We start from the raw sequence: 24,078 nt of genomic DNA, 5'->3' as shown, positions 1-24,078 counted from the left end.
CTAATAAATTCAGATTTCTCAGACTTTAAGTGTGAACACGGCCATTTGGAATCCATTGGAAACTGTAGTATGTGTAATATTTTGTAATTATACTTCTTTTGAAAACTGATGGCTTTTAGTACTGTGGTTATGTACAATTCATCACTGTGCGTGTTTAGTATTTATTTGCATGATTTTGCTTGACTTATTAAGAACCTGTGATACCTCCAGATTAATTCACAGCTGCAGAGTTGTCCTTCCAATTCAACACAGTGTACTCCATGTCAGGCACTGCAGTGGTTGGCCAATATGTACTCATGTATTTTGACCTACCATCACTGTGATAGTTTACCTGTGAATCCACCATGTGACCAACTCACATTGGCAAAGCAGCATGCTGGAAATTACATTTACTCAAGACAGGTTTTTTCCCCGTTAAAAGTTTTTCTTTGGGGAGTTTTTCCTCATCCAGATTGAGGGTCTAAGGACAGAGGGTGGCCTATGCTGAGGCAAATTTGTGATTTGTGATATTGGGCTATATAAATAAAATTGACTTGACTTGATTACTTTTCAGGTTAAGACAGACACAGACAAAACACATGATTAGTTTATAAAATTTGATGCATTGTCATCATTAAACTACATATAGTATATAAACTAGTTAAAATTAGCTCCACCTCGACCAACTACAACATTAAAATGCTGCTTACATGTTAATGCATCAAATATAACACTGAAAGAGGCTATTTTGAATGAAAAGTACGTTTTCTTTCCAATACTTCTGTACTTTAACTTAAGAAAGATTACATATGCAGGACTTGCACTTCTAATTGAGAATTTTCCAGTGTGGTATGGCTACTTTTACTTAAAAAAATATCTAAATACTTCTTCCACAACTGACTTGCATTTTAGCTGTTGTAAAAAGTTGTGTGTTTTGTGTGGTTTGCATCCAATACATACTGCAACCTGGAAAATAGCCACTTGCCAAATTTGCCACCTGTATTTGTCAAATTGATCAAGCACATTTCCTTTCTATTGTACTTCTGCTTGCACATGGAAGCTAAATTATTTTTTTTTTGTTGAGAAAATTAGGTTGTCAAGAGTTTAAAACTATATTTATCATCCATATTTTAAAATGTCCATTTTTTGTGAGCTTCCACTACTTCCAAAATGGCATGAAAACTAAATTCTCAACTACCTACTTTAAATCAATCTGTCTAATATGGTACATTCAGTTTGGATTAAGCTCTGAGACATTTTCTGCCAATTCCAAGCATCCTTGTCATATTAATGTTTTTGTCATTTGTCATTCTTCTTTTGTCATCTTCACAACTTTATTTTTGAATTTGCATCATTTTAATGCACATTTTAAGGACCTTGAAAAGATTTTTACATTTGTGTTTTTGGCACTAGTCTTAGTTATGTGATAGTATGAAGGCATTGGAAAAACCTTCGACTGTTAAGCTTGAAAAAACATGCCCTTGAAATTGAACTCAGAATCAGATTATGGTCATAAATGCATACATGATTTCTAATTTGAGAGAATAAAAGGGATTAATCCACAGATCTACCACAATTTATCAAAAGCAGCTCTGTAGGATGGAACTGAAATAAAACAAGTTTAAGACATTTACGTTGAAAAACATCCTTTTTAATAGGTCCGTGCCACACACTAGTGAAAAATAAAGCTCCTACAAAAGAATGATACTTTTATTCCACAATATCTTAAATAAAGTAACTTCAAGTACTCTTGACTTGGGTACAAAAAAATCTAGCTGCCTCCATCAGGCCACAACACACAGCAAGGTTCAACACAGTGGTTACAAATGGCCTTAGGTCCTCTGTATTGTGGCAGATTACGAGGAAATGCATCATGCAACAAGCATAACTGAATGCTTGTTGTTCCTTTTTTTTCTGCTATGGTGAGGAATGATTTCTGTGTCACTGTCCAACTTTGGAGGCCTTGTTGGATTGAAATCATATAAAAAAAATAATGTTGTCGTCAGAATGAAAACTAAAAACAATAACATCCCCTACATGCCCCTGTTGGAAGGGTAGGCACTACCAAGATTAAGGATACCACAGTGTTTGCAGAGGATATGTATATACTGTACAAACAATATTTATGATGTTTTCATCACGTTCACTAAAATAGAATGCTACAATCATTCTAAGGCATAAACAATATCTTAATATTCTTAAACAATTTTTACACATTGTTCCAAACAAGACATAATATTGACATTAATAAACAGTATATACACATGAATCACCATTGTCTGTTCCTCTGCTGCTCCTGTAAATAAATGCAGTTTTACAGTTTGAACAAATGAATACAGTCCTCTGATGCCCCAAAGCACTGAACAGTGTAAACAGTTTTTTTTTCTTGGCTTTGTTTGATATTTGGGAGAAAAATTATAACACAAAGACACATTCCTTTTTTAATTCAAAGCAGTTCAGCTGATTCTTCCTTTTCATAGAAAATGAAGTGGACCTTGATTCATAAATAATTATTACAAAATTAAATACATTCACTATAATACGATTAAATAACAAAAGACTATTTACAAGTAGTGGAAAGTATTCTAGCGCAGACACATCAGTGACAGTTGAGGATTAATTCAGTGCAGTGTTCTGAGACAGGGAATGGTATTGCACTATGACACCCCATTTCTCTGGGACTCTTTGGGGCTTTTATCCCTGTTGTAATAAAATCCAGCGCACCTTATGTAACGACTTTTTTTTTTTGTCCAAGGTGACATCTCTCTTAAGCACACCATGGATTCCTTAAGGAAGGATTTGACTTCTTCTTCCATCTTCCAAAGCCACATTCTCCATCAGAAAATAAACATAAAAGTAAAACCTGGTGCTCCGATATGAAAAGTTGAATGGGTTTATGGGGAGAATCTGAACAGACTTTTAGTTTGTTTGTTTCAGAAGCTCAGTCCAGCGCTTCTCAAAGAACTTCCTCATGTTATGACCAGCTCGACCAATGTCTGAATTGTCTTCATTGAATTTTTCGCAGTTATCAAAGACCAAGTTGACATCAATGATGAAAGTCTCCAGGTTTTGATACCTGAAATTTAAAAAAAAGTCTTACGGTGGGAAAGTACAACTTACAACAGCTGATACATCACATACTGTTGTGTAACTAAAACTTCTTTTCTGAAAAACACTTCTCTGACTTCTGTTCAAAGGCCCTGAAGGCTTTCAGTGAAAAAAAGAACAAACAGAAGTGATGGGAACTTACTGGCTGCTCACAAGCTTCTCACGTATGGTTGAGAAGTCCATCGGTTTCTTGATGACCTTCCTGTAGCCAGGGACCGATTTGAGGTTGACGGGTGTGAGAAAAGGCCATGCATCCTGATGCCGCTCCAACTCAGCAAGGAGTACCCTGTTGAGCACACAAACACACACAAATACACACACAAATGGTTAGACACAGACCAAGAATTATATTTGTTAGGGAAAAAAGCCTTGGATATCACACTGAGAAGCTATCCTTTAAAGCAGCTATAATCAATATTTTTATATTAACAATGGATCAAATATATTTTGCTCATGGGAACGAACCCGCAGAGAATTATCAACCGACTCTACAGAGCGTTGGTAGTGTCTTTTAGCTCATTGTTTTGGTTTTAAGCCTGCAACTTTACTGTTTTGATTCATGTTTTGGTCCGCATTAGGCAGCTATTTTCAGCGAAAAAGCTCTAAAAACCCACTTTACACGACCTGCTCAGCACCAAACGACAGACAAACGACACACAGTTAGTGACTAGCTGGTGAACATAGTGGAGCATTCAGCAGCATAAGAGCCAGATATTTCCCTCAGGAGTTGGTAGTGACCAAATATATATATATATATATATATATATATATATATATACATATTCATCAGGTGGACACAAACGCAACATGAAAAAATCAGTTAATGGAGGTTTGAAGATTATATCTGATGTAAGGTCTTTAGTGACATCTGTGTTTTAATGAGCTTATATCAACCAATACTAGCCAAAAATAAACTAGGCTTATAGCTGACTTGATGCTGAAAAAATATCACTCATGAGAGGTAAATAACCTTTAATGTTGATAGAAAAGGCAAAAAAAGAGGAAGTTAAAACACATCAGCTCCCTGCGGCTTATTTGATTCAGTCCTACCGTAGACAACATCTGCTGTACAACTGTTTAGAAGATGGGTGATAAAAAAAATGAAGAATTCAACAGAAAGACAAGTTACGAGCAAGCCAGGGGCACATACCTGCATAATCCCAGGTCCCTGTTGTTGTCTCTAGCTGTCTTGGCTCGCTTCACACACACAGGGCTCTCCTGATTGGCTGCTGGTAGAGCAGGTGAGCTCTCCTCTGTTTTCCTCTTCCTGCTGGTGTCTTTTGCTCCTTTCTTGGGTGTGCTGCTGGCGCTGGCTGGGTCGTCCTCCGACACTTCACCGTTGCCTGCCTGCTTCCCGTTCTTCTTCGCCTCTCCACCTTTCTTACCACCTCCTCCGCTGGATGCTACTTGTTTGCTTGGAGGTTTTTTGCTTTTGGGAGATGGACCACTTGCCTGCACAGAGTAAACAATGCATTCTCTGAGGTCTGGTGCAATTAAAACTAATAGTATAGTGTCCTATTTTTCATATTAATACTGGCCTTTTCTAAACTATTAGTTCAATTTGTCATATTTTACACCACCAATATTATTTAGTACAAACTAGTGTTCTTCCCTGACCACATCCACATAAAGACATTCTGTAAAGCTTGAAAAAAAACAATGGTTTTCCTCCTTCACAGAATTTTATTAGTATGAATATGAATGGAGAGTTTTATTGTCACTTAATGGGATAAAGCCCAAATCCATGCTGCAGACAATAAAAGTTGAGAGGAAACGTAATAAAACTTTAAGGGAAATGTATAATGTTTGAGCAATGGGCGTCCTGGTGGCCTGTTAGTTAAGACGCATACCAAATAGTGATGGCAAAGTCCCCGGTTTGAAGGCGGGGGACCTTTGTTGAACATTGTTTTCTCTCACCTCTCTACTGTCCACTTTCAAATAAAGGGTTAAAAATATACTTTAAAAAAATAATTCTTTGAAAACATGAAAATTATTGAATTTCAGTGAGTACTGGCGCAATATATCATCCATTGACAGTTTTAATACAAAAATATCTGTTTTGGCTGTCAAATACCAACATTGGCAAAGGCCATATATGGTGTGGATGTTTCCTAAACTTCTAAATTACAGAGGAATCAATTAAATGTGAATCAATTAAATGTATTATAAATTGATCTGATACCTTGGATATGCAGGCCGGGCAGTACCAGTCTCCCTCTGGGATACTGGTGATCTTGGGTTTGTGACAGTAAGTGTGGCAGCCTTTGTCACAGCCATCACACAGCAGGAGGAGGTCCTCGTTATCCCCCTTCCTGCACATCTGACAGTACTAAAAAAACAAGTGCATCCATTAAAAACAAGTGTACACTTCCTGAATAGAGTTTGTTTTTAATTAGTGGGGTGGAAATATGCTGTGGTTCTATACTATCTGCTGCTCACCACTTTCATGATGGACCTCTCCCAGGCGATAGATTTCTGCAGTTGTTGAATACACATGGCCAACTGGGCAGCACTACGCACTTCAGTCAGGGCCTTCCTCCACACCTTCATACCATGGGCAACCTCCTCTTCACCGCTGGAATGATGAAGGTGATGAGAAACAAAAATGCACACATATACGTGAATATTTGGGCATATTTACACACAGACACAAAGCAGTAAACTGTATCAGTTGAACCAGCTGCCAACAAGACAGCAGACCAGAAAGAGCTCCAGCTGTGCAGAGACAGGCATGAGGATTTTGGGGGTGCAGGGCACCGGGGAGAGGTACACACCGATTTTGTATTTTGTTATGTTTGTTCATGCAGAAAGAGTGAAACCTGTGTAAGGGTATGCTGTATAGTGGGAGCCATGAGTATGCCCATAACCAAGGTTACTGATGCACAACACCATGCAGATGACTGCAGAAAAAAACAAACCATTAAACAATGCCTATACAGAAAATGAAGCTGAGAAGAGTCCGCCCCCACCCAACCCAAAAAACTGCACAAGAAAAGAAACAAACAAAAATGCAACAAGCCACCACAAAAATCTGCTGTGAAAGCAGCAAAGACCCTCACTTTTTGAGAAATATGGGAAACATGAAGCACACACAGAGAGAGGAAAGGGTCTTAATGGGAGAGTGGGGAGCTTCGGTTGGAGAAATGACCTACCCTTCCCTGTCAGCACTAGTGGATGGGGCGGGAGCAGGGACAGTGACCGTACCCACATTATCCAGCCTGATCTGAATGGTGGTACCTAAGGGGCTCCTCAGGTACCTTCTCTCGATGTTGCGCTCCAGATCAGCCAGACGTGTCACTGCTATGTCCAGCGGGTTGTCCGGGTGACGGATCACCCCGCCCTTCTCCCCCCGCTCCTCCGGATGCTCCTTAGAGTCCTTGTCTCCCGCGTTTGCTGATGCTGGCGTTGATTTGGTCAGGGGCTTGTGCTCATAATACACCAGGTCCTCTCGCTCAGACTGAGGGTCCGGAAATGTCCAGCCCTGGGAGAGGAAATCAGCTGTTCAGTCTTTTGGCCTCTGATCACACCACTCCACATGTATAAACATATTTTTTACACTACTAACAAAATGCGTATGGCGGTATTTGTGTTCTTGTGTTAATATTTTACCTTGACCTGCAGGCTGGCTGCAGTGACCTTCCTCTCCAGTTCCTCTACCTGCTGCAGCACGGCAATGTCCATCTCCATCGCCTGCTCCTCAACACACCAGCCCCGCACCGACTCCACACTGACCTGGCTCTCCTCCAGCTCACGCAGCTCGATCATGGCCACTAGATGGATGACATGATAGATATCAGTCAGCCACGAATACACACACACACAAACACACTCACTGATGCAGGTAAACATATGAGCAATGTAGCCAGATATTCATGTAGTTCAATCATAAATAATACAGTGTTTGCAGTGTATTCGGGGATCATCAAGGACATGCTTTGAAGGTTGAATGACAGCACACCAAATCTGTATCTATTACTATGAATCTAAGATATATACAGTGATAACGTGCTCAGAAAAAGTGTTGAGACACTCACCATCTTTGTGTTTGGTGCAGACCTGGGGAATGATCTCCATGTATTTCTGCATCTGCCTCTGGAGGCCCTTCTCTCTGATGCCTCGGCTGTGGAGAGCATTGACTAAAGCCCTCAGCTCCTCGATGTCAGACACTCGCCACCACCCTGTCAGCATCTCTGAGACAATGAGTACAAACAGGCATGTAAGCTAGAAGACACTGAACATACATCACTGTAAAAAGGTGCTTCATTCAGCTATGGTATACCAAAACGAAATTGCGTACAGCAGAGCAGAACATTCCCTTATTCAATTATCTTGGATTATTCAAGCAAGTGAAATCTTTTCAGGGAGGTGAATTCTTTTCAATTAAACAATGGGGGTTGATTATGGCTTCTACTATAATTTTTTGTCACTCACCCTCTGGAATAGGCCGAGGTGTGGGGTGGTCCAGGGATTTGGGCATCTCCAGGGTAGGAGAGGGTATGGATAAGGTTTTCTCAATGCGAGGTAAAGGTGATTCACTCTTACTAGAGACACTTGCTGCTGTGTTGCCCTCCATAGAGTGACCCGGCATGGGGCTGGGGCTGCTGCACAGAGGCAGGCTGGGACTCATCATGCCACTGGGCCAGCTTCCGAAAGAAACTCCTAGCAATGAACCACCTGTCTTCACCTGGGGAGAAAAGAGGAAAAATAAAAAGGTGAGGGAGGTAGAGGTAGAGGAGAGCAAAACACAAGAGTCATAGTTGAGGTGATATGGTACATGGCAAAAATAACTGTACGGAACAAGGCTATCTTTATTTGCGTCCGGCCAGCAGCCTCACCTGCAGGGCTGATAGTGGGTGGTTGAGGAGGCCAGCTGGGTGGTGCGGGCTGGCGGAAGCTGAGGCAGCAGAAGGGGTGAGAGGCAGGGCAGGGGATGGAGGTGGGGATCTGGGCCTAGCTGGGGTGGAGGACGCCTGGGGAGACACACGGGGAGCTCCTGGAGGAGTTGTGGTGATGGAAGCGAGGTCACAGGGGTTGCGAGGGAGCAGACTGAACCAGTGTCCGCTCCTCTCTGTCAGGACTCTGAGTAGCTGGTCGTTGGCTTGGAATGAGAGGTGTGGAGAGGGAGCAGGGGATGAGGTTGGAGGAGTGTTCCCTGGGCTTTCAAGTGGGGCTGGCAGGCACGGGGCAGATAAAGAAGTTGAGGCTGGGACGTTGGTAGTGTCATTAGTGGTCACCATGGAGGGGGTTGTTGCTACTGCCAGCTCAGAGGTATTGTGAGTGGGGGAGGATGATGTTACTGTGGTTGTGGCAATAGGAGTGCCCACGGGACTGCCATTTTGTCTCACATGGGGACTCTCTTTGTCCTCTGCCTTCACAGTTTCTTTGCCAATGTCCTTGTTGACGTCCCGGAATGTGCACAGTTTGGATACACAGCCTGGTTGCTGGTAGAAGAGGATTGGGGAGTTTTTCTTCCCCTCATGCTCCTTTTCATCCTCTTTCTGTTGCTCCAAGCCTTGTGTTCGAATGCTCTGCCCATCAAGGTTGGTGGATTTCTCCTTCTGCAACTCAATCTCCTGAGGTTCGTCTTTGACCTTGACCTCCTCTGCTGCTCTCCTCCTCCTCTGCCGCTCCTCCTCCAGTTCCTCTGGAGCTGCAGGGAGATGAGAGTAGCTGAAAACTACTGTGGTTGATTTTACAACTAGTAAGTAAGAGTATTGTTTATTCTATAACATTATTCTACACTTGCTTTTGGAAGATAACTAGAGTTGTGTTAGATTATAATAGTTTCCAGATGCAATCTCAAATGAGTATTAGAGAATTAAGATAAAATAAGACAGCATCAGCAAATTTCACATTGAAGCTGAACATGCAGCTATACAGATACATTTACAACATTTCTTCCTTCCTCTTCCTGCAACATCAAATCTGTTCCTATGATTTGTATTTTCCAGATATTTTTTGAGTGTGCGTAAAATGTTCTATGCATATATATCTGATATATCAGATGAGCATCTTAATACAAGAATTCATCAAACTTAGTGTGTGTTGTACTGTAACTACCTTCTCCACTCTCCATGGCTTCAATGAAGACCCCTCCACAGTGGGGAAGTACCCAGTACCGGCGGCGGTAACGGTCCTGGCCATACATCATGGAGCGCAGAGAATGGGATATTTCAAACAGCTTTCTTCTGGTCTGATGATGTTGCTGCAATGGTACAAAACATACTCTGCAATTTCTATACATTATTTTGATCTATAGACCTTCAGGAAAACAAAAGACACTTATGCTACCTAATGTCCTTTTGTAATCACTGTGATATATTAAGCATTACATGCTAAGCTAATGAGGTAATTTATTAAGCTAATTAATGCCTTCATTAGCAGGTAGCCCTTTGTCACCATACATGTTAAAATGTACAAAACACATTGTTGTTTTTAAGACACACTGTCTGTATATTAAAGCATTTAGAGGTTGTAGATATTTTAAGAAAATGTTTTTTTTTATCATTAATATAGGTTTCTCAAAATCTAATCTATTATCTAGAGTATAGGAGGTGCTTGTGCTGTTACCTTTTATGTATTGTATGGAATTGTATTTAAAAAATAAACACATCTTCATGGCAACATACAGTGAGTTCCTGCATAACCAAACAGCAATAATGTTTCATGTTTTTGTGGTTTATCTGTTCATAGTTCCTTTCCCAAGAGACTTTTTTTTAATCTGACTGTGTGTCCCGTTTTTAATCACACATTATCAGTGTCAACCAACCATGCATTCATTTTCTGATGCCTTATAAATTTATGTTAATGGGTGTTAACTTTGTCACAGCACTTGTACATTTTAAGGAAGAACATACCTTGGCTAATTTCTCAATCTGCTTCTCCAGCTCCTCGATACTGGTGGCTTGGTCAACTTCATCCTGACAGGACAAATACAGTAAATGTCTGTGAGCAACACTCCAAGGTCAGTTTCAATAATGGATCTATAGATGGATCCATCTTTTTTACCTCATCATATGTCTCCACCTTTTTCACCTTCTTCATTTCTTCCTCCTCCTCATCCTCGTCCTCCTCTGCCTGGTCATCACTGTCATCATCGTCGTCATCATCATCGTCACTGTCTCCACCCAGTTTTCTCTTGCGTTTGGTGGCAGAGGACGGAGTACAAACAGACTGGTTCTCTTCCACACCCATACTGGCCTCCCTCCTCCCAGTACGTTTGGCATAAATGGTCTTCAACCTGCAAAAACACATACAGGTTCAGAGTGATAGTGTACAGAGAATTAAAAGGATGATTTTTTAGGGTTAAAGAAAACTTACTTCTTCAGCTTTCCCTCCATAATGATCTTGTCCTTCCTCATGTTTGCCATCTGATCCAGGCTCTTGTCAATCTCACTGCAGGAGGAAATGCAATCCTGTCCGTTACAGTTGTGCCTATGTGTATCCATGTTTTTGGTATTCTCATAAAGTAATGACTAATACATTGAGGAAAAGATAAAAGCTCAGGGAGGATGGCAACTATCTACAGCCAAAGTAAAAAGTTTAATAAGATGGTATCCCAGAGCACAAATTCATTTGCTTTTAACTTTCATAATTTGCTTAAAATCAAAAGGACTTTACTGCAAATTACTGCTCCCTACTGCAGCTTTGTTAAGCATTTTCCACTGCATCAGTAAAACACCATTATTGGCTTATGAATAACTTGAGTGTTAAGCAATATAAAAGCAAATACAGTACACAGTAGATGAATATATTTTTTCAGTGTGTGATTGGTGAATAGGAGTGTTGGATTTCTAATTTTCTGTTTTCAATTATGTGAATCCAGAGGTAGAGGAAGTATATTAAGACAACAAGTACTCAAGTAGTGTTCAGTTGGACAGTCACACTTTTCAGTTTCAGCTGCTTCTCGTACCTGATAACAGCTTTGCTGCAGGCCAGCTCGTTAGCCAGGAAACCCAGGATTGAGGCCTTCTGGGCAGGCGTGTGGGCCTGGAAGGCCTTGGTCTTCAGACTGAGGGCCAGAGGGGCCAGTTCTGTATTGGCACAATGGGCTCCCATGTACATCTGTAGCACCTCAGACACATTATCCCTGTTGATGCCAACGTTGGTCAGGTGATCCCCCAGCATGGTTTTTGTCTGATAGAGAAGGAGAGGATGACAAAGAAGTAAAGTTGACTAACACTTCCTTGACAAATTTGATTTGACTTCTAAGCTTGTTAAAATTTGTTATTGTAGCATTATTAGCAATGTAATATGCACAAGCATTTATTCACAGTAGAAGAAAAAGTACTTAAACTTTAAATCTAAACACTAAAACCAAAAATAACAATATCACAATGGAAAAAATGATCATATAAACAGTTCAAAGTAAAAGTACAGAAGCATTAGCACAAAAATTAATATCAAAGTATCAAATGTAAAAGTACTCATTTTGAAGAATAGTCCCTTTCAGAGTAAATTAATGACTAGTGCATTAACCCTTAAGAGTTATTTTAAGATTGTAGGTGCTTTCATGGGTGCAAGGGCTACATGCTATACATGCTGATTGGTATTTTAAATCTAAGCAATGCACTGTATTTATCATACGTTTGGCATGTAAAACAATATGTAACAATATAAATAAACTTAATGTATTATCATGATGTAAAGTCACTCCTAACTAATAATAGTAAATTAACTAATAAAGTCAAATGCCTGACTTAATGAGCTTTGAACTAGCTCACCTTTTGCCCAGGTGGCAAACCAGGATCACAGACTGCCAGAGAAAGCAGTTTGACTAGAAGGTCTTGGACGTGACCCATGCTGTCCCCCACATTGAGCAAGCCCTCCTGTAGCATGCCCAGGGTGGGCACATCCACATTCAGATCAAGCCCCAAAACCTTCCCGAAGCCTCGCAGGAACTGCATCAACATCAGGCAGTCTGATACGGCACGTCCTGGTAGGATGAGTCCAGGAATCCGGGAGAACTCAGGGAGAGCCTGGACAAAGGAAAGTGGGTAAAGTTAGGATTGTTAGCTGTTTTTGTTATTGTTGTATTTGTAACTGTAAGAGATAATAATAATAATAATAATAATACATTAAATGCAATTTGGACTACAGAAAATTATGATATAAACAACTATGGGAAATGGGAGAAAAGCTGTCATTATATCTCACATCTGTTGACTGTTACCAATATGGTGCTTTCCAATTCATAGTAATGACTTACTTTATGCAGTACTTGCATTTAACCACTTGGGGGCACATACTTCCACATACAAAAATGCTCACTACCATGAGGTCTTATGGTACTAACTCTCAAGAAAATGTTCAACTTACTATTTAATAATAATAATAATAATAATAATAATAATAATAATAATAACAAAAACAACAGGAATTTTTTTAACTATGCTGCCCTGCTGCCCTAAATCTATGTATTTAGCAGCACTCAAATGAGAAAAGCTGAACATCTGCTGTACATCACAGTGTGTATGGACTAAAACCTAAATTTTTTGTGTTTCTGATCAACTTTACATTCACAGCACTGACCGGATGAGCTACTATCTTAACTACCTTATGATCAGACAGACACATGTCTTCATTTGGCTTCTTCAGCTCCCTCGCTATCTCTAGCTCCAGCCTCCGTTGCTCCAGTTTACGCTCTTTGTTCAGGCGCTTCTCATCCCTTTTCTCCTGCCGCAAGCGCTCACGCTCCTAGAGAGTCCAAAATTCGAGGGAGCATTAGGGAAGCAAAGTGTGTGTGTGCCTTTGTGTGTATGTGAAAACAGACAAGAAGGTTTACTTGACTTTGCTGAGCAGTATTAGAATTCAGCCTAATGCTGCTGTGCATTCAAAGGAAAAGTGCTTGAGGGCCAGAATCTTTTGACTTGGTAAGTGTGTAGGAAAAAAAATGAATGAACGGAAAGAGCGCACAAAAAGGAGAGAAAGTGGGAATCCGTCCAGGGAATAATGACTTAGGCTCTTTTTATGGAGTGGACTGTGTGTGTAGTTCTGTTTATTCTTGTGCATATAGACTACCTCTGCTTTCTTGCGAGCCTCAACAGCCTTCATCAGCATTACATGTTGCCTCCTCCTCTCCCTCTCCTAGAGTGGCAAAAAACAGAGGCACATTAACAGGCACACACTGTACATACAGCGCTCAAGGTCGACTAAATTTAGTATGTATTAATGTAAAATTGTGATGCACTAAATTCAATCGAGGCACCATACTTGAACAAACACAAAACGATGCTTCGCATGTATACACTTTCACATGTATGGTGGAAGCATAAGTGAAGAGTACAGTAGTACGATGACAACCAAAAAGCAACACATAGATGCGATACAAAGTAGATGTGATGACAGGCTCAAAAAAGAGAAGCAGCTGGAATCGGTGACGGCGCCTCTACACTAAAGCTGACACAACAAAAGCAACAAAATGCTGGTTGCCAGAAGTCTTCTGATATGCCACATTGGCATTACGATCAAAATAATAAATTCTATTATAATGGGTCAATGCTAATATTTATTTGACACATCATTCTCATAATATTTGGTAAGGGAACGACAAATACAAATGGATGGTAAAGGATAGCTACAAACAGAGAAGTTCCACTTCAGTGGTTTTGGCAGCTTAAGTATTAGCACAGTATGTGACTGCTGAGGATGAGACATCTATGTTGTTCTTTGGTGCATGATACACAGTCTACTGCAAAAGGGCACAGGAATCACCGGTGACTGACTATCATTTCATTTGATCTCTTTAGGTTTCCCGCTCCACCGTATCAGGCTGTCATTTCCTCTGTGATCCACCAGAAAGACACAATTGCCACAATTAGGGCTTGCCAAGGACATTTCCAGTCCACATAGTGACTAAAATGTGCTGTTTGTGAGGACTGTTTTGTCAGTGTGATAAACAAAACAGGCCAGGTGCCAGGCACTCTGCTACAATATTCCTATGTCCTTCTTGGTTTGATTTATCTACAAATGGAAAACTTCAAAAAGGACAAGTTCAGAAAGGACATAAAGCCTGTGGCATTCAGCTTTTTCTAGCTTTCCAATTCATCAAACACATTGAGGCTTATTATGATAACAAACTACAATAAATCAAAAGCAATACAATTGCATGTGACAACCATAAATACCAGGATTATTTCATGTATCTCAAATACGCCCCCCTTCATTGTGCTCCGAGTAGAGGTACAAGGGGTTGATTGATCAATCGGCTCATAGTCAACTGTGAAACAGATAGGCAGACCTGTAGATTCAGCTGTGACTGTGGATGAGTGAGAAGGGCTACAAGCAGGACAGCCAGGCCAAAAAAAAAAATGCTACACAGAACCATATTTGTCCCCATGGTGGAATTGATTTCATTGTCGTTCTACAGTCTATCAGGTCTATTTGAAAGCAACGGTTGTGCTGTACCCTCACCAAACGGGGAGGAATCTGTCTGTAAGGATCTCCACCATAAAGACAAAATGATTCTCAGTAGCTGTTTTCATTCTTTGTGCAGAGTACAGGAACAGTGAATGACAGAGAGGCTGGGATGGGGCAGGTTAAAGTCCAGCACTCTGTGGACTGCAGAACAGATGCACGGACGAACAGACACAAGCTCAACGTCTGGGCTGAAATCGTCAGGCACTCATGGGTAACACAGGCTACTCCAATACAACAGTTAGACAATGTATGTGATGGATGGAAACTCCTCGAGAGCACTTTCAGACAGTGAGTGTGGCTTGGCTAGCAGTCTTTGCAATGCATTCTGAGTAGAAGGGGGAGGATGGGGGAGGGGGACAGAAGCTGCCTGGCCACCGTGACAGGGTCAGTTGTCCCTTAGGACGAGCAGATGGAGGCAGCATACTGACTCTTTTTCTCTTTTGTTGGTTTTGCTGGAAAGCCATGCAGAAGAATGTAGTATGACAGCAGCCAGTGCTACACTTAATGCATTGCTATGACAACCATAACACAACCAGTTACACGATGCAGGTGTTAGATGTACAAAAATAAACATACCCATACCATATCTAGTCTATGCCTCTCCAACTCCTGGCAGAGAGAGTTGGCAAAATATTATGGAACAGAAGTAATATCCAATACCAATAAGCATGGGGTTTAATAAAGAGAAATACTAAGACTTTCATTAAACAGATGTTTGGTAAGTAACCACATTTATATATACTCACACGTGCCTGAATTTAAATGTACATAGATGCACACACACACACACACACACACACACACACACACACACCTGCAAAATTCCTATTCAAGCGAAGTTTGAGACAAATGGTTTTATTCAGCAGTAACTATTACGTTCAATAGGCTGTGCAACTTGTAGTGAATACCTACCTGGTGTTTGAGAATCTCGGCCTGCTGTCTCCTCAACTCTTTCTCCTTGAAAGCAAAAAAGAGAAGATGAGGAAAAAAATCAATATGCTTCCATTGTGCCAATATCATGAAAATCACTATAGACTGATGGAATTTCAGCCTGAGCCAAAGGGCCGCTCTAATTTTATTGCCAGCTACTTCTTTGGTGGAACAAGCCCCACATCATGGTAAATATGAAATAATCTAATTCATGTGATTCTTGATCAAAAAAGGTTCCATGACAAATATGTATGAATATTATACTAACTGTAATTTTACATCTGTTTCAAGGGTTTTTAAAAAATATAAACAACAAACCTTTATCCGTTTTTCAGCCTCCAATATTTTGGCATTGGCTGCTTCTTGCTTCTTTTTCCGTTTGGCCTATGAATAAAGATCAAGGTCAAGAATCACAGAGACAGACATATATCAATCAGTCTTGGGTGAGGGCTTTGCTGCACTTTAACTGATTGTTTGCAGTTTTCTGGTTTGAGCAAAGATTTTATGCTCCTGAATGTCAGTGAAATTTGTAAAACACAGTGAATGAATAATGTATCTCTTTAACACCTAATTGTGAATATTTTGAAGCCTCCCGTTAAGAGTGGCTTGTCAACCGTGTCAACTCAAAATTGATTTAGTCCTGCTAAAACACTTTGAAGCTCCTACAGTATAATTGTGTGTGTTTGTGTGTGTGGAAAACAGCACCTTTTTTTTCCCTCGACCCACTTATGCTAAACTGTTACTGTTGTCTGATGAAAAAAAAAAGACTTTTCTGTCCAATTTAAATAAGGTCTGAAGAGGCAGCAACAGCCATTTTAATATTCAACAGCCGTCAACCAAGACCAATTTAGCATTAGTTCCATGTGGAATTATGCCTAAGAAGACGCAACTCCCTCCAATGCATGCTGCTGTTCAGTAATGAGCTTTAGGAAGATTAAAACACTATAGACTGAGGGGCTCTAGCTATCCAGGAATGTTCTGCTTAATCAGAGGTGCTGTTGGATCAGATTCTGTACCTCCAAAATTTGCTGCGCCCTGAGTTCCTTCTCCATCCGAATCTGCTGAATACGCTTGATCTTTTCCTGTAAAAAAAACAACATAATCTCTTAATATTTTAGACAGTAAAAAACATCCTAAGATAAAATCACTTTTCAACCACTCTATTCCAGTCGGGGGGGGCAAAAAGACACAATAATAAGTTTAGTACTAGAAGTAATGATGGTAATTGAAAAGCAAGCTTTAAAGCATCACAAAATAATTATTCAGCATTTCCTGCAGTGAACACAGGGACTACGTGTGTCAGGACACTTAGATAAGGAGAAAAGGATGAAAAAGATTTGTCAGCACACGTGTGAAGCAAACCCACCTGTTGTTTGAGAATCTTGATCTGCTCTTTCTGCTTCCTTCTCTCCTCCGCTGCCATGATAGCTGCAAGAGTCAAGTCAGTGTTATATTAGTGTCTACAAAAATGACCTATAAAGCTGGGCAACCAACTATTCATATCAGAGAGAATTACAGTTTTTAAGCCTTATTTATTCAGGAGGTCTCACTGAGCTCGACATGTATTTTACACAAGAGGGCAAGACATTCTGAGAACTAGATCACAACTAAGATGAGTCAGTCACACAAAACAAAAAGAAAACACACATACTCATTAAAACAATGAGAAACAATATTTAAAATAATAGCATGTAAAATTTTGAAGTCCCTTAAAATGTTGTGATCATCAATAATAAAAGCTTTAGACAGATTATTTTTATCATGGAAATCATCCACAACTGTTGCAGCAAGTATCGTACTATGACCTTCCATATAGGCAGATTTTTAGGTCACCATTGTCACCAATTCATGCAATGGATCTGAGCTCATTTCCATATTAAGGGAAATTCAGCAGCTGTAAAAGCTGAATCTAAATTGTGTAAACATGATTTTGTAATAGGAGCACTGTGATGTCGAAAGCACAAATCAAAATTGTCTTCTACAGTTTAAATGTATTGGTGCATTATACATTTCAGAATATATAACATGTCTGGTTCTAGTTCTGAGTTTAAGTGACGGCTAAGCAAACAGTCTTGAGATTTTGATTCAATTTTTTTAGCTTCGATGTTGTGTATAGGAATAAGCATAATGTTTGAAACCAGCAGCACGGCAACAATAAAGATTAGAGCAGAAAGAAGATTAAAGCTTGTGCTTTAAAGTGGTGAAAATAAATATGAACATGCATACAAACAAGGGCTATATAAGAAGAAGTATACGTGTCCCCAGACGCCCTGCTGGTCTTAATACTTCACCCATTTAGATCAAAGTGGTTTGAAGTGACCGACTGACCAACCGAAAAACCACCACTAACATCCTTACAGCCCTGTGCTCTTGTAAACAACGCAGACAAAAAACTTCAGTTAACCTTGCTGTTTCCGAGCTTCTTTGGCTGCACGCGCCAGTGCCTGCTTTTCCAGTTTTCTCATCAGTTTCATCTGAGCAGCCTGTCTGGCTATTTCTGCACAGAGCGGGAAGAAAGGCATTGTCAGTGAGACATTTCAGGGGAAATGCTGCTGCTGTAGCCTGACCTAGCACATTTGACTGAGATAATGATTTAGCTTTTGTAAAATCTTGACAAAATTATGGACAGATACTTAAAACCATTTTTTCCCTATAAGGATTGATATATTTATTAACATTTTAAACTACTGAGGTATACAGATAGATAGAACTGACTACCAGAGGGTTCTGGTGCCATAAAAAAATACTTTTACCTTGTAATAACAGCATCTGCAGCTATGCTATTATCAAAGCCACACAAAAGCCCAGGAACATCAAAAAAGACACGATAACAACGCTGATTCATCTTGAAAAGTATCTATATTACCACACATTACATGAAGTAGGTGGATCTAACAAACAAGCGTGACAGAAAAAACTTGTCCATTTACTAAGAAAATATTTAAAACTGTAACCCCTTCCTTGGCCTCTGCTACCTGAATAATGGCTGGTTGATTAATGGCACACACACTTATGACAAACATATTTCAGGGCTCATTTCCTCTGCTAACCTTGAGCCTCTAGTTTGCGCAGAAGTTTGACCTCACTGGGACTGGGGCCCTCGGGTACCAGTGGATCACCCACATTCGGGGGCCGTCCCTTCCTCCGTCGGGAACCCTTGGCACCTTCGCCTGCTAACTGACGGTCTGAATTAGGGGGACGACCCCTACGACCTTCCATCGCCAAAATACGAGGAATAACCTCCTCTTCCTTCAACAGGCTCCACTGTAAACCCTAGAGAGAGAAAAAAGTAAAGATGGAGAGATTGGGAGGGTGTCAAGAGATGAAACAGTGAATGACATGTTGACATACATAATTTCATGTGACTAACGAACAATTCAATCATTAGCTCACTAGACTAATCTGAGTGTATTAACCAGTGGTTAGTAAACTGTTCTGCATTTTCTAAATGATACATCATTATATTTTCTATAATACACAGTAAAAAGCTGGCTAAACAATGCATTAAATAAAAACTACTGATCTGTTTTTTCTCTGCCCCTCAACACTGTATGTATTTATGCTTACGTATTTTCTCTGTTCTGCTTCCAATTACACACACATCCATTTTCTAATCTCTAATTTCTTATCTCTTTGTATTACAGTCACGTAACATAGCATATATCACTGGTCACCTGTGGAAGTAATGTCAGCTGATTATTACATTTATCCATGCACAGTGAGAGGTCTATGAACTAGGACTACTGAGAGTTTTGGTTGATTCCTATCCATGCCCTGACAGTGACTGCTGCATGAAGCTTTGCCTGCCACTAGATGAAAAGATGAACAGGGATCAGGGAGAGAGAGAGATGAAAGGCAGTCACCTGGGGTCCTTCTCTGGCTTCATAGAAGTCACCAACCCTTATCTTTGCACTGAAGCTAAAATTATCACGCGTGATGCCACTTATTCCATTTCTGGATAGATACTACAGAAGAGAAAATAATAATGGCGTTGGTTTAGGCAGAAAAATAATTGCGAAATTAACGACATTGAGAAGCAACTGGGAGGCACTAGATTAGAGGGAGTTAGGTTATGGTGTGCATCTGTGCAGTGCTACAAATCATTATAAAAGCGAGGGGACGAAAAAAAAGAGCAAAAGCTCTCAGGAGAGAAAAACGGTTCTGACCTTGGGGTGCACAATTCAGGCCCTTTCTTATTTATCTGTGGCCATGCTAGGCTTTTTACTGCCTTCTGACTGACTAGCAGTGAGTGAATGAGTACACATTTTTCTCTTTGCACTACTACACTCAAAGGCAGTTCTAAAGATTGGTGTAGTTGAGCTTTTGATGAAGCAAAAAAAGGAGATTATAGACTGTAACATACTGTACAAATAAGGCCAAAGCTGTGCATCCCAACACTAACCATTTATCATTTTTTGGGGGGAAGGAGAGGTGAAAAAAGTGACACAAGAAGTGAATCTATGAATATCATCTCTCACTATTAGGGTTAGAGAAAGCAGGGTGGGGCTGGGGGTGGGGTGCAGCTAGAGCGATAGCATTGATAATATACCACAAATCCTGATACACAAGCATTTGTTTGAGCAATGTGGATGTGCAGTGTTGCAATTATTGGCAAAAATATCCTTCCATAATAAATCATAAACCATGCCACAATGATTCCCACTGTAATCCCTGTAAACTCAACTGCACATCTATATGTCTCAAAACATTTGCTTCTGTATCATGGATATAGACTAAACTGCAGCGCAGTGAGGCCAAGGTACCTTCATCACATCTGGGTACTGCCTTAGTTTTTTGCCACACGGGGCATAGTAGGCCACCTCGCCCTGCGGCCGCCCCGCCACTGATTTGATTCTTGTTTCTCTCCGCCACCTGGTTTTTAAGAATGAAAACAGTGTGTAACGTACATTTGTGACCATGCGTGGATGTGATCATGAAAGTGACAAAAAATTTCAACACACAGCTTTCTTTCTCTCAGCCTCTTGTACATACCCCAACTCCAGAGGTATCATCAACTCCTTCTCATCCATCACCCTCTTCCTCTTCCCTAAGCCTGTGGAGAGACAAGTTCAACAATCAATTTGACAGTACAACCTATGTCTGGAAACCTCACACCTACAGTAGCAGCAGTCAAAGCCCCTGAACTCACCAGTAATCATACCTGACAGATAACCAAGAAAATGCGCACTGGCCTTTCAAAACTGCATTTACCAGCATCACATGACCACAAAAGTTAAATATACACACAATTCTCTGGGCTGCCATATTGAAATCATAAAATTAAAATGCCAAGCCCAATATTTATGAACACAGGAGTGAATTTACATAACAGAGTATTGTCTGATGAGCAGTGTCCATTAAAAAAAAAGCATGAGAAAAAAAAATAACTTACAATAGGGGAAAGACTGGAATGTCTGCTTAGAACATTCCTGGCAAGCTACACATATGTCCTATTTCCTCTGATCTGGGTAATCTTTCTGCATTGAAAGAAGGCGGAAATTAACCTGTTTGCTGTGCCAAACAAGTTGTCAGGGCTCTTAGGCATGTACCTACAGGACCTCAGAGCTCTGGTTAAACCATGACAACCAACCGCCTTCTTCCTGCCTCTCTAACAGTAACAATCCCTCTTAACAGTCATCTGAAGATGATAGGTTTTTCTGTTATTCAAGAACAGAGGCTTGCTTTACTAAACAAAGCATGGCCTCTGCTGTATATTATAGCTTTTTTGTGGTACTGCATATGCCTGTGTGAATAAATGAAACTTCTGCTGTTCACAATAAGACAGTGAAAGGACAAAAGTAGCAGCAAAGGTCACATTTAACCATACCAATTTTTTTTCATGACAATCTTTTCTGCTGCACATCTCAATCAAAACTTTTTTACTATTTTCAAACCATCTATCATCCCTCATTTTTACACTTTCTGCATACAGATTTTCAAACACATTACCTAATGGAGAGGCTAGGCTATAGGAGGAAGAGCCAGGAGAGCTGTGATAGGCCAAGGCACTGGAGCTGGTGACAATGGTGGGAGTCTTGATGACCTGTAGGTTGAGAGGGGAGCAGCTGGTGGCGGTGTGATTGGATGAGGTGTTCAGTAGTTCTGGGCCTTTGGTTAGCCTGCGGGGAGTCATCTCCTTTTTAGATGATCCAGACGGCAGCAGCTTTAACTCCTTCACTTTTTTCCCAGAGACGTCACTGTCTGAGTTGCTGTCAGACTCTGAAATGGGAGTCCAGGATACAAAGTGAGTAAGGAGTTGATAGTTTAAAATGAATGAGGTATCAATTCACCAAAACAATGGCGAATTAAATTAATGATTTTTTATGACTGTGTTTCTAAGATTTCAAATGGATTTCTTAAATCACTGAGATTATAGAAAAAAATAATTAAAAAATTAAATTAATTCAAGCTGAAACAATTGGTCAATTAATTGATTAGATCTACAAGATCATTAAGCATCAATCTACAGAAAGATGACCTTCAACTATTTTGATCAAGTTATTTTTCAGGCAAAAATACAGAACATTGTTCCAGCTTCTCAGTTGTGAGGATTTACTACTCTCCTTTGTCTTATGTGATAGTAAAATGAATATTTTTAGGTTTTGGACTGTTGGTTGGACATATCAAGAAATTCAGTGTGATGGCCATTTTTCATAATTTTGACATTTTATAGACTGGATGATTAATTGACTAATTGAGAAAATAATCAGAAGAGTAATCGCTAATTAAAATAATTGTTAGTTGCCACCCTGATGTAAATATTTTATGGTCAGCTCATTATTAAATTATGAAAGTTACTTTTACTCTTGTATATGGAAGGTACAAACCTGACAGACTATCATCTGAGTCCTCTTCATCCTCCTCCTCCTCCTCCTCAAGGTCGTCATCTTCATCATCATCATCATCTCCTGAGTCGTCAGACTCCTTGTTAGCTGGGAGACCAGCTGTGGGGTTACATGTCCCAGGGATCCCCACGCCAGGGATTCCAACTCCAGGGATACTAACTCCAGGAATCCCGATCCCGGACTCTCCTCCACGAAACAAATCTACTAGAGACTGTACCAGGTGGTTCTGAGAGAAGCCCTTCCAGGCAGCTAAAGGGTCTGCTTGTCCCTGTCCCTGTCCCAGCGCTGGTGTCTGTCCCTTACCCTTGGGGGTCTTGTTCTTTCTGGATCCATGGCCTGTGGCATGGGGTGAGGTAGTGGGGGGCTGTGACGGGGCCCCAGCCTGGGCGGTTGCTTGGGTCCTGCTCGCCCCTGTGCTCAGATTGACAGGCATCGACCCAGCATCGGAGTCGCACTGAGGGGACTTGCCTTGAGAGGCAGCGTCTTTGCGAGGTTTGGTGATGAGGGCCAAAGGTGCGTCCTGAGTGGTGCTTTGGATGACTCCATTGGGGTGGTGGGGTTCGGGGAGCCCCAGCAGGGCACTCGAGAGGAAGAGGTTGGAGTGATTGTTCTGGGGTGGAGGAGGTGGAGCGGGTGGCAATGGCGATGAAGACAGAGACGTCCTCTTGGGAGACTTGTTTGGCCCCTGCTGCTGCTTCTTTAGCTCAGCTGGGAACGTCTGCCCTTGGGACATGAGAGTCTGGGAATAGAGGAGGAGGAGAGAGGGAGCGAACAAGGAGAGGCAGGGAGTCAGGGGGAGGGAGGGAGAGGGGAAAGCAGAATAGGAGGAACAAAGAAAGGTTTGGGAAAAAAATAGAAAAGAAATGGGACAAAGTGGAGTTGCTCTAGCTGTCAGTTTGCATCACTGTTGATTGTTTGAGCAGGTGACAAAACTACAATGCCAACACTGGTACAGTTAACTGTGTCTAAGCCTCTTTCTGAGAAACAAAAATAACATAAATGCAATAACCAAAGGCATTGTACTCAGCCAGGTTCACAAAAAGAGACATTGAGTATCTCTTGAAAATTGTAATTACTTGTCTGCGCATTTGAAAAGCTCCATCATCATTATCATCATGCAACTGGGCATGTTTGCCTTTTTTACACTGATGACAAGTTTGGTTCAATCTGTGTTTAAGCAAAGGCAGGTTAGACTTTAACGTTGCACTTTCAACTGGATGTGATATGAAGTGAAACAAATCAATTTCACAGACCATGAAATACAGTAACAGTGCTGAAACCACAGGGGGAATTTAGCTTGTTGTAAACTTCTCTATATTGGTAAAACAGGAAAGGGGAAATGATTTTTACAGAATAAGCTGATCTCAAAAGGTTTAGCTTATTGATTATTGTGCTACCATTCATATTTCATCTGAGGAAAAGGAATTTGTGTAGTAAAAGCAAAGAAAGATGTCAATTTTTATACCATTTCATCTGAACCGATTGAAAAACATAAATAATACAGTAGCATGTGTGCAGACACAAACAATGGTAATGAAACTAAAAGCATTAACCATTTTATCAACAGGCTCTTTGCAGCAGTACAGCAACTGTAACCATTGTAAATCAGTCAAAAGCTGTTAATACAGAGAACACATAGAAAACCATGACAACACATACTGTAGATCATAGAGCTTAAAGAGCTATGTATGAAAGGTAGTTCAAACTTGATACGTGAACATATTGGCCTGTAGCAACTTTAAGGTTAAACTACCAGCTGAGACAGTGTGATAAACACAGGTATAAGATGTTAGCTTCA

General features: G+C 40.6%; 1 protein-coding gene across 11 annotated transcripts in view; it reads right to left on the bottom strand.

The window, feature by feature from the left end:
* Nucleotides 1–1,608: 1,608 nt before the first annotated feature.
* baz2ba (bromodomain adjacent to zinc finger domain, 2Ba) overlaps nt 1,609–24,078 on the bottom strand; it is a 65,115-nt gene continuing 42,645 nt past the window's right edge. For 2 of the 11 annotated variants that reach the window (XM_044202881.1, XM_044202889.1), the window contains 30 exons: nt 22,263–23,019; nt 21,385–21,654; nt 20,428–20,488; nt 20,199–20,307; nt 19,299–19,400; nt 18,486–18,708; nt 17,840–17,932; nt 16,802–16,863; nt 16,452–16,517; nt 15,754–15,819; nt 15,418–15,462; nt 15,082–15,114; nt 13,108–13,173; nt 12,643–12,783; nt 11,811–12,065; nt 11,000–11,223; nt 10,408–10,482; nt 10,096–10,327; nt 9,945–10,007; nt 9,148–9,292; nt 7,923–8,737; nt 7,519–7,771; nt 7,122–7,277; nt 6,697–6,857; nt 6,240–6,568; nt 5,527–5,662; nt 5,270–5,416; nt 4,238–4,539; nt 3,230–3,373; nt 1,609–3,055 (listed from right to left, as the gene is read on the bottom strand). In XM_044202881.1, the coding sequence (XP_044058816.1) occupies nt 2,899–3,055; nt 3,230–3,373; nt 4,238–4,539; nt 5,270–5,416; nt 5,527–5,662; nt 6,240–6,568; nt 6,697–6,857; nt 7,122–7,277; nt 7,519–7,771; nt 7,923–8,737; nt 9,148–9,292; nt 9,945–10,007; nt 10,096–10,327; nt 10,408–10,482; nt 11,000–11,223; nt 11,811–12,065; nt 12,643–12,783; nt 13,108–13,173; nt 15,082–15,114; nt 15,418–15,462; nt 15,754–15,819; nt 16,452–16,517; nt 16,802–16,863; nt 17,840–17,932; nt 18,486–18,708; nt 19,299–19,400; nt 20,199–20,307; nt 20,428–20,488; nt 21,385–21,654; nt 22,263–23,019 (5,688 nt within the window). In that variant the 3' untranslated portion in view covers nt 1,609–2,898. The remainder of the gene's footprint in view (nt 3,056–3,229; nt 3,374–4,237; nt 4,540–5,269; nt 5,417–5,526; nt 5,663–6,239; nt 6,569–6,696; nt 6,858–7,121; nt 7,278–7,518; nt 7,772–7,922; nt 8,738–9,147; nt 9,293–9,944; nt 10,008–10,095; nt 10,328–10,407; nt 10,483–10,999; nt 11,224–11,810; nt 12,066–12,642; nt 12,784–13,107; nt 13,174–15,081; nt 15,115–15,417; nt 15,463–15,753; nt 15,820–16,451; nt 16,518–16,801; nt 16,864–17,839; nt 17,933–18,485; nt 18,709–19,298; nt 19,401–20,198; nt 20,308–20,427; nt 20,489–21,384; nt 21,655–22,262; nt 23,020–24,078) is intronic. The other 9 variants (XM_044202925.1, XM_044202899.1, XM_044202908.1 and 6 more) reach the window with 9 other exon arrangements.

The sequence above is a fragment of the Siniperca chuatsi genome, linkage group LG1 (genome assembly GCF_020085105.1).
Source record: "Siniperca chuatsi isolate FFG_IHB_CAS linkage group LG1, ASM2008510v1, whole genome shotgun sequence".
Lineage (NCBI taxonomy): Eukaryota > Metazoa > Chordata > Actinopteri > Centrarchiformes > Sinipercidae > Siniperca > Siniperca chuatsi.
The sequence above is the reverse complement of the archived record's forward strand: the minus strand, read 5'-3'. Positions and strand labels throughout refer to the sequence as shown.